The sequence below is a fragment of the Heloderma suspectum genome, chromosome 6 (genome assembly GCF_057233095.1).
Source record: "Heloderma suspectum isolate Gila_16-S chromosome 6, 16-S_ref, whole genome shotgun sequence".
NCBI classification, from domain to species: Eukaryota; Metazoa; Chordata; class Lepidosauria; order Squamata; family Helodermatidae; genus Heloderma; species Heloderma suspectum.
Window position 1 is genome coordinate 45,542,826 of NC_139463.1, and position 10,819 is coordinate 45,553,644.

The 10,819-nt window shown below is 49.4% G+C and overlaps 1 protein-coding gene across 1 annotated transcript in view; it reads right to left on the bottom strand.

The window, feature by feature from the left end:
* Nucleotides 1–2,007, bottom strand: part of ARID5A (AT-rich interaction domain 5A) — a 33,582-nt gene extending 31,575 nt beyond the window's left edge. Inside the window, exon 1 of the mRNA XM_084804132.1 lies at nt 1,933–2,007. Within this exon, the coding sequence (XP_084660258.1) occupies nt 1,933–1,936 (4 nt within the window). The 5' untranslated portion in view covers nt 1,937–2,007. The remainder of the gene's footprint in view (nt 1–1,932) is intronic.
* Nucleotides 2,008–10,819: the final 8,812 nt, after the last annotated feature.

The window sequence follows — 10,819 nt, forward strand, 5'->3', positions numbered from 1 at the left end:
CAGTTCCAGGGCAGCACCCAGAGAACACAAAAAATGAGCGCCTAAGAAAGAAAGGCAGAGCATGTGTACGTGTGAACCCGGGCAATTTCATTAAACAACCCCCCCACCCCCCACCCCGCAATGCCATTCTAAACTGGAACAGACGGGCCCTGCTGGCTTTTCAGAATTCCCTGGCTTCTGGTCAACTCTGACTCTGCCAACAATGACAGTATGTGGTTGTGTTTCACTGCGATTTGTATCTCTCTTTCGTTCTCACACAAGCATCAAACGTTTCTCTCACTCAGGCTTCCAGGGTATGCTGATAGGAGCAGAGGAAAGTAAGAGTGGGAATATTTGCTCAATTCCTCCAGGCAGATACACTATTCATTAAAAAAAAATTCAGCGGCGGGGAGGCGTGGGGGAAGAGAGAGAAGGTCAACAACCTACAGAAATATTTCTTGGCTTATGCGGAAGCAGCAAAGCCTTTAGGATCTTCAAAGAATGTAGATCAAGCCACTTACAGGAAATGACAGAGTACAATGGAACCAGAACTGTGTGTACACACTTCATTCAATATCATATTTTTTAACTCTTCAGAGGCTGGGCAAGTGTGGGAAGAGGCAACCAGTGAGTCTTCTGGGAACTGGGGGGGCGAAGGGGGAAGAGAAGAGTGGCTTTTGCTAATAGCTGACACAATAAATTAGCTGAGAGCAGCGAGAGATTAAAAACCACAACAGGAAGATGGATGACAAAATCAGAGTGCTGAAATTTACTCAATTGGAAAGGGGGGGAGAAGGGAAGGAGAAATAAGATCTAAATTACCAGGAAGCCCCTGCTAGCCAAGAAAAGATGGGGGGGGGGCTTTTAAGTACTGGGAAAAAACGCGAGAAAACTTCAGAGAAAGTTTGAGTTACTTCTGGCACTGTTAAATAAAGGTCTGGTCACGTGAATGGAGTTGACATACACGATGTTCCGAATACCAAGTGTGTGTTTGTTGGAGGGGAGGGGGGGGCTTGTTTTGTGTTAACACCAAGACAGTTTCCAAAAAAAATTGGCTAGCTGACAGAGCACACTCCCTCTGCCGCCTTCTGTTCTTTCCTCGACCTGCTCTGAAATGCAAACTCGGTGACTTTTACAACTTAATCGCAGATCATCCTTGCCAATAATTATATGCTGAGCCACACAGAACGGGAAAGAGATTTGCATAGAGGCCGGCCAGATTATTTCCACTGCAAAAAAAAGTTTAAAGAAATCACAACGTTTGAAAACACACGCACCCACATCCATCCTCTTCTCAAGAGTACAACCGCTGAAAATAACCCTCGCCTGGAAATAGAAAATAAAACACCCGCTTCCTCTTCCCTCCCTAAGGAAGGTGCCGGGGATAAAAAGCAGATCTACACGGACGCACTTGAATTCGGAGTAGTTTCCCATGACTTAAGACCTCCAAGGGCGACTCATGGAAAGCCGGAACTTTATTGGGTTTCTAGAAGGTTGCAACCTGCTTTGAGTCATCCGGCTACGAGGGCTCAAACCGACTGAATAAAGAACTATGAATACACATCAAAGGGGGGGGGAGGTTATGCCCCCATAAATGTGCAGAAGCATCTCTCCGTTCCCTCCCCCCCCCCCTTTTTTTCCTTTTCTTTTTTAAGATCACACTGAACAGAAATCTTCGTTCCAACCAAGTTTGGGCACCTTAACGCCAATAAGAGTTTAGAGATAGTTTAGGGGGGAGAACAAAAAAAAGCCAACGACGACCTCCCAGACTCCCCCTCTTTCCCCTGTTGTCCCCTTTCCTCACTTCCACCGTGATCCCTTCTTTACGAAGTTGTGCCAGCGAAAAGAATACGTCTCCAAACAAGTTCCTAGTCCTCAGCACGCCTTGACTTCCAATTCCCAACTCCCGGTGCCCAAATGCGCACAGAACGCAAAACAGCAGCGCTCGCTCACCCATCGCCCGGAGCGCAGATCCTGCCCGGCTCAGCACCAGAAACTCCCATGTGATACTAAGTCCACCGCGCAACTAAGGGAGCAGCTCCCTCGCCCCACTAAACTCTCGCCCGGCGCCTCGTTCCGCGCGCTGATAGGGCAAATCCAGGCGCTGGGCTCGAACAATTAGCGAAAGCGGCCATCACTCAAACGAGAAATCTCCGCCTACTCTATCCTAGTGGCTTCTGGGAAGTGTGGTTCTAACAGAGAACAGCTGCAGATATAGTTACCTACAAAAAAGAAACCAATAATTACTATACTCTTATTATTTTTCATGCATAGAGAAATATTACAGAACATTTAAAGTAAAAGCATAAATTAAATTAATCAAATGAAAAATTAAAAGAGCCTATTACAGTGATTTCAATAATGTCGACAGGGGTGGCCCAGCCACTGACGCGTTGGCAAAGAGGATGCAGATTTGCATAAAATGTGCATATGCTGATTTATATGTATAGCTGAAAATATAGAAATACTTACTAGAATTTAAACAAAAATACTATACATCTCACCATACCTGCTCACTTTGCTGTGCAGGTGCTAACATTTAAGGGGCAACTTCAAGGCCCCTGCTCTGCTCTCCCTTCTGATGGTTCTTTGCCTTTAAACTGGACTGGGCAGCCTTTGAAATAGAGAACACATGCAAAATAGAGGCCTGTCCTGGGTAAAACACGACACAAGGCCACCCTGGGCCATGTCAGCAGCAAAGCCAACAGAGTGCTACAAGGCTCTTTAAGGCTCAGTCCTACACTGGAGATTCACCTGCTGAGGGGCTATAGGGTCTGGGGAAGCCCCACTACACTGGCAGAACACCAAATACACAGCTACTGGGTACATTGGCAGAGGACACCTATGGGACAGCTGGAACAGGGCAAAGCCTTGGGGTGAACACAGTTGCACAGGGAAAGAACAAACTCATCCTGTACCCTGTAATCCTCCAGTCCATTGCCACAGTCCCGCCAACAGGACTTTTTATACCCACCCCAGGCGTGGCACACACGTTGACTTCAATGGGAGGGGGACTAAAAAAAATAGCTCTCCCTTGTATCAAAAACCACCCCGCCCACATCACACGACTGAACATCGGATATGGTATAACTCAGTGCCCAGTCACAACGCACTGCCACCAGGATATGAATCCCATGAAGGGATTGGAACCTGGGACACACATACCCCTGCATGTAAAATGTGAGCCTTTGCACCTGACCAGGGCTCCTCCTACTGCTGATGTGGTCCTGGGATGTATGGATGGGTGTTACAGCTGGGAGAAAGACAAATGCCCCATGACATCTGCAACTCCTGTCTCCTGCTGTGACTGAGTGGTATCTGATCTGTAGAGTTTGCAGGGTGGGTTTGAGCCAAACATGTAAAAAGTGAGAGCAGGCCACGTCCGTCCGTCCCCCTGGTGGAGTGCAAATGACCTGGGTCCCAGCCCCGAGCCCTGTGCCGTGAGGCAATCAAAGTGGCTGCCGTCAGGATGTGTCTGTAGCTGCCCTGTTGCACGTCCTCCCCTTTGGCTGCTTCAGTACAGAGTCTTCTTCCTCCCAGGGCAGGTCTTAAACCCTTGTCTCGAGCAGGCTGCATGTGTGCGCTCCGCAGCCATCCTGGCCAGGAAGACATGTGGGTTCTGTGCCGTGTGACTTCTCGCTAGGTGCATATCTCCACAACGATGAGTTCATTGGCTGCCTTTGTGTGTGGGCGGCACGAGGGCATTTTTGCCAGCACACCCCTGATGGCTTGCCACTAATGGTGCTTCCAGGCATGCTGTGGGCATTTGTCGTTTTTATGCCTTTTCCATATTCCCTAGTTGTGAATTTTTCCTCTTCCCTCCTCAGCTGAACACACACTGGATACAGTGGCTGTTCCGGTGGCACAGTAGCAGCGTATTTCTGGTCCCGGCACAACGGGACTATAAGATTGCTCTGCCTGCGTTTTAAGTGCTGATCCTTTCTGACATTTGCATGCCATCGTTTCAAGAAGCTCAGGGCCAATTCAGATGTGCAGGTTCATTGCTTGATGCTTGAGGGGTGGCTTGAATGTGTGAATGAGCCACCCGAGATCAAACAAGAATAGCAATAATAACCTCATATCGCTCATTTCAAACAGCTTCAAAAATATTACCTTGGTAATCTGCACAGCAGCCCTGGAAGGTAGATCATAAATCAAGGATGGGGAAGGGATGGCCCTTCAGACGTTGCTGGGCAGCAACTCCCATTGGCTATGCTGGATAGGGCTGACGCGACTTGCGGTCCAACAACATCCAGACTGTTCCCCACCACTGTCATGAATGGTGGGAGATTCAGGACAGATACAAGAAGGATGTCTCCACACAGCACACAGTCAAACTATGGAATTTGCTACCACAAGCCATAGTGATGGCCACCCATGTGGATGGCTTTAAAAGGGGGTTGGGCCAATTCCTAGAGGAGAAGGCTTTCAGTGGCTACTAGTCGTGATGACTATGTGCTACCTCCCATATCAGAGGCAGTGAGCCTCTGTACACCAGTGGCTGGGGAACATGGGTGGGAGGGTGCTGTTGCACTCATGCCCTGCTTGTGGGTTCCTAGTCGACAGCTGGTTGGCCACTGTGTGAACAGAATGCTGGACTAGGTGGTACTTTGGTCTGATGCAGCATGGCTCTTCTTATGTTCTTATGATGTTTTCTTTCATTAGTGACAGAACCAATGTCCTTGGTCATCAAATTATATTTACAGAGGAATGGATGGGTCTGACAATCAGATATCCATGCTTTCAGGTTAGTTGGGGGGTTCTGAAGAAGAGAGATTTAGGGCACTAGTCGTGATGACTATGTGCTACCTCCCGTACCAGAGGCAGTGAGCCTCTGTACACCAGTGGCTGGGGAACATGGGTGGGAGGGTGCTGTTGCACTCATGCCCTGCTTGTGGGTTCCTAGCTGACAGCTGGTTGGCCACTGTGTGAACAGAATGCTGGACTAGGTGGAACCTTGGTCTGATGCAGCATGGCTCTTCTTATGTTCTTATGATGATTTCTTTCACTAGTGACAGAACCAATGTCCTTGGTCATCAAATTACATTTACAGAGGAATGGATGGGTCTGACAATCAGATATCCATGCTTTCAGGTTAGTTGGGGGGTTCTGAAGAAGAGAGATTTAGGGCACAACCCTCCGCATGTTTAGACAAAAAAATATCCTACAACTTCCAGCAGTCTTCAGCTAGCATGGCTGGCTGGGGCATGCTGAGAGTTGTAGGACATTTTTCTGCCTACGCATACATAGGATTGAACCCAAAGAGGCTTGCTTACATTCGTGGCGAGGCAAAACGCAAACGCAGGACTTCCTGGCTCCCACTCTTAGCCACTACCCTAAACTTGGACTCAACACCTCAGATAGAACTTCCATATTTCCACCAACGCGCTCTGCCTCTCTCTGTCTCTCTTTCTCTCTGTCTCTCTCTGTCTCTCTCTCTCCTGAGTTTGTTCACACATTTGGTATACACAGAGATTATTGGCGTATTACAGGATGGAGCTTGTGGGAGGGCTGTAGCAAGCTCTCTTGCCACCTGAGGCAAGGAGGGCTCTCTTGCCACCTGAGGCAAGAGAGAAGATGCACTGCCACTGTGCCTCCTTCCATCCTGGGCCCCCTTTACATTTGCCACAGCCACGTTGGCTCCACACAGGGCTGCACGGCTGGAAGAAGCGGCTGTGGGGCTCCCACGGGACTCCCATAGGTGTTTGCACATGGCTTGCGAGAGCTTCACAGCCGTGTCTTCTGACCATGTGTGGCAAAAGAAGGAGAGGGCAGGTGGTTGCTCCAGAGAGCCTCACTAGCCACTCTCTTGCTGTGGTAAATGCCATGATGGGAGAGCGGCTGGCAGGGCTCTCCTGAGCACCTGGCACAATTCACTGCTCCTCCCACCCCATGGCCTGATGCCTCACCCTGCTTCATGGGTGGGCCAGCCCTGGGCTGTAGCTCAGTGGTAAAGCTTTGTATGAAGAAAGCCTATCCATGGCACCTCCAGGTCAGTCCGGGAAAGAGACCCTGGACAGCCAGCATAGACCAGCCTCCCCAATTGTTTTACAATGACAATCACAAAATGACACACACACACACACCTGTCCTAGCTTATACTGCTGAAATGAAGAAAACTTGGGGTAACCGGGAATGGATTTTTTTGTAGAGAGACGATGAGCTCTGTTCAGTTCAGGTACTCAGAATAAATTATTGGGCTTGGAATTCTTTAATTCTAAGTATGTGTATGGGATTCTAGTAAAACAATGAAGTAGTCCCTGCAAGCGGGAGGTCTGCTCAGCCCAATTTTAAACCAAAGGTGCACCTACGTGCAAAATATCTGTTCTACCCCTGAGCAACGTTCTCTGTATTGGGTTACCTTCTTCCTTTCCGATAACACTTATGAATCACCTTTCGTCAGAAAAAGTGCCCACGGTTTAGTCAGCATTTCAGTAAATAAATGGGAAGTTTATTTCTTAGAAACACTTATCTCCTTTGATCAGGGCGAGCCCAAATATTTGGTACCATTTCATGCATACCTTTGACCACCACGGAGGGCGCCCTGTGGTTTCTCTGCCTCTGGCACCTCTGCCTTAAATGTAAACATACTACATTTCCCAGAATGCAGTGCCACAACGTGGGGCAGGCTTAGGTGTTGAAAAACACATGAGTGTAAATTTCTTGGATTTAAAAAAAAAAAACAGCCACCAAAGGGCGGGGGGAGGCGCGGGAGAAGAATCAAAGCCTCGAGCGTCATGTCTAGGAATAGAAACGGGAGCGCTGCCAAGTTATTACAGAAGATGAGTAATCCACTTAAGTCATTCCTCTAAACACCATTCCTTGTAAGAGAATTAAAATATCATCTTACATCACCAAATGCAGCTCACAGGCTGGATGAGATTTGTGCAGGCATTACGCCTGGATTGCAAGCATGAGTAAGATCTGGAGGGCAAACGAACAGACTGTCCAGGACACAGAGGATGGGGTTTGAGCCCTTTCCAAGCAATAATAGCTGGCCATAAAAATGCTATCAAGAGATCTCGCTGAGAAATTAGAAACAGAGAGGACAGAGAGAGCAAGGACGAGATTCCAACACTGAGCTGGAAAACACTGTTGCATGTTTTAAGCTGGAAAATGCCACTGCATGTTTTAATCACTGTCCCAGTAACATCTCTAGGGCAGAATTTCCCGAACTTCAGGCACCCAAGGAACCATTTTTAAAGTTCTGGATTGTAATAACTAGAGGCTCGCGTCATGCCTAAAAATGTTTACTTTTAGGGGTGAAACTTCATAGGACAAGGGAAATTCCTGGTATGGCCCAGTGGCGCCGCTAGGCCGGGACCTCAGGGCTGAAGCCCGCAGGGGCTGGGGGCAGAGAAATCATCACCCAGAGAGCAGCAGCTATTGTGGCATCAGCATTAGCATCAGTTGTTTTTTTTAAACAGAGATCTCCAGCCTGTCCGGGACAAGATTCTTTCTCTCTTTCCCTTACCTGGACAATGTATAAAATTATTATGATTATACTTGTATTGGTGTCAGCCGCTTACTCGGAGCTAGCTCCAGGTTTGTGGGGAGGCATTCTGCAAAGTGGACCTTGGTGGACCCCTTCATCTGCAGGTGAGCCCCCTTTGCAGCTTACCTTATAGCAGGGGTGCACAACCTCTTTCAGCCTGAGGGCCAGTTCAGTTTCAGAGAAGTTCTTCGCAGCATTCCAGTGGTGGGTGTGGCCAAAGGCAAAAGGGTGGGGCCAAAAATGCCAGCATATTTTAGCTTAAAGTGCTTACTGCTAGTAAGTAAGTCCTACGGGAGGAATTTCAGCCTTTTAGAATGGGGGGAAATGCACAATAGCTGGAAAACCACCAAGCAATCAGTGGTGGAGGGGAAGGGGGCTGGTTTTCTAGGGAACTCCTAGGCCTTCGGTTCTGCCCCCCTGCCTTACAGCATGGCAGAGCGGCAGACTTTTCTACTTTTTTTTCACCATAAGGGGGACATCAAACATCCTGAGAGACAGCTGCTGGTGGCCGCCATTTTATCTTTCCCACAATGCAACAGATGCTGCGTGGATCTCATGAATTGTGGGGAAAGCAACATGGCGGCTGCCAGCTGAATTACAACTCAATCAATCCTTTCAGCAAGAGCAGACTGCAGCCAGTCCGAGGGGCCACTGCAAATGCCCAGTGATGTTGTGTGTTGATGCCAGGCCTGCTTTCAATCATTCTAGCCCTCACAAAGAAAGAGAGAGAAGGCTGGGACCCTGGAAATTTGCATTTGGGGGTGGGGGGTTAAGGCAGTCTACTATTCTACTAAACAAAATGTAATTCGAAAGGAAGCAACACTGTATTGAAAGACTTCAGTGTGTGACTCTTACAGAATGGCAGAGGAACTAAATGCTCGGGGTCTGGCCTCTTCAGTCTTCACTGTCGACTTCAGCTGTGGGTGTCTCCACAAATTATAGCCCAATGGAAGCATTATGCCCGAATAGGGTACAGGAACACATGTAATAGGCAATGGAGGCTGGTAGCTTCAGTGCTAGTGGGGCGGTGGATCCGCTCCTGGTTTCAACCAGAACCAGTCAGAACTCGCACCTTGGACAGCTCCTTTAGAGTTCTGGCTAGTTCTGCCTGAAACCCAGGGTGGATTCACTGCCCCCACTGACATCAGAGCCTCCAGCCTCCACTGGGATCTACCTAGTCCTGGCACAATGCTCCAACCACTTAATTTACTTCTCACCACCCATGAGCACTTCTCTCATGGGACGTGGTTTGGGAAGGACTACTCTACCTCGGTCATCCATCAGCCGTCTCCAAATAAAGGTTTCCATGTATGAGATATCTGAAGGTTGCCATGTTTGTTTTTGGCTCTGCTGCTGTGCCTTTAACACAGGTGTGTTGAACCTCAGATATGTGGGCCATATCCAGACCCAGGGTCCCAATCCAGCCCACACCTCTTTCCCCTGACCACTGATCGTTTGATGGTTTTTGTGTGGTTTTTTCCCCCATTCGCAAAGGCTGAAGTGCCCCTTGTCCCAAGGCTGAGTTCCATGCCAGTCAGGGCTTTAAGCGGAATTCTGCCCCACCCACCACTGGGACGCAAGTGGAATTCAGTTCTTGGGCTGAAATTGGTTCAAGCCCACTCCTTTAGCAGAGAGTTATTTAGCAAGTGAAGCTCCCCTCCCCTTCAATATTAATTCCATGGCAGGCAAAGCTTCACCTGCTGAATTTCTGCATGTCAGGCACCGGGACATAGCTAATTATGCAAACAGTTGGCAAGTCTAGAGTGCTGCCAAGATAGGGCATAAAGAGTCATTTTTTCTGACTGTGCCCCAGTTCTGAAACTCCATTCCGCTGGAGGTTTCAATGCCCATAACCCAGCATCTTTGGTCGGCCCCTGGCACTAAAAAGGTTTCTTCTGAATATCAGTTAGGCTTGGCACCGAGCCCCAGTCATTCAGATATTTCATTTCTGTCTGTATTATTGTAATGGGGCAAGTTGCTATTTCAGCCACAAAACCATCTGTTAGACATGCACCAGGATGGGCTCTGTCTCGCTCATGTGCGAGCGCACGCCTCCAGGTGTGTGGCTGAGCCAGCTGTTCCAGTGAGGCGCCCTTCCGCTAATTAACATGGGCACTCACATGAAATCCAGTTGGCCCCATTAACCAGGGACAGCCCCAGATTTCTATTCCCTCCCCTGGCAAGCCACAGTTTCTCTTCTGCCTTAGGGGGAGATTTGCAGGAAGGTGCCTTTGCAGATGTGTGAGTGTGCACTGGTTTCAGCACCCTCCCCTGGGTCACTAGAGCAGCCTTCACCTAACCTGATCCCCTCCAGATGTGTTGGACCGCACCTCCCAGCATTCCCAGTGGTACAGGCGATCTCCTAGGACACCCTTCCCACAATGCCTGGCTCTGGGGAAGGACCCCCTCAGAGCCAGGACTTGGGGCCTGGCTGGCACTCCAAAGAGCTGCGCCAGCCACTTTCTCTGGCTGACACGTCTCTATGGAGAGCCCACCTGCCCTCTGGCTCGCTCTGTGATTTCCACAGCGAGCCAGAGGGCTGGTGGCTGCTCTGGAGAGCCCCTCCTGCAGCATTCGCCGTAGTGGGAAAGCACGGCTGGCGGGGCTCTCTGGAGCTGGTGCCCGCCCGACGGCACTACAGTGGATGTTCTGGGTGGGCAGCAGCTCTGGAGAGCCCCGTTGGCCTCGTTTTCCCACTGCAGCAAATTCCACAGCGGGAGCAGTCCAGCAGCCCCATCCGCTGCCTGTAGTGCCACCTGGCTGGAGCGAGGTGGCAGTGGGGGAGGCACCCTGGCGGATGGGATAATGCTGTTCCCCCCACCGCATGAGAGGACAAGCTACATCTGCTGAAAAGTGCAGGTGCCCTGCTCTCTTTTATATCATGGGCCCTGGCATTTACCCAACTATGCCGGGGGCTAACGCCAGGCCTGGTAGGACTGGTTGCCTGCCAGGTGATCCAGACGGCCACTTAGGGTTTGGGGAGGGGGCTCCAGGCCTGAGGTTCCTGACATAGGCTGTATTTTCGACTCTCCGTTCAGCAGCCGAACAAAGAGTCCAAACAGCTATTCTCCCACCATGAAGCCAGCAGCACTGAACTACATAGCCAGCTTTGAGTTAATGTTCTCTCTCTCGCTTTTAATTCATGGAAAAAATTACAACCTCAGCACGCACTCAACAAGTGGTGTGCCCGTGAGTGATTGCAATCAAATCCAAGCATGTAAATATATTACTTTATAAGACGGGGTAAGTCTTGCATGCAAATTGTGCTTCAAAGTTGTGAAATGAGCTGCAAGTGCAATCAGAAATAAGGTATTGACAAGTTGAATCAATGGAGGGGTGCTAAAG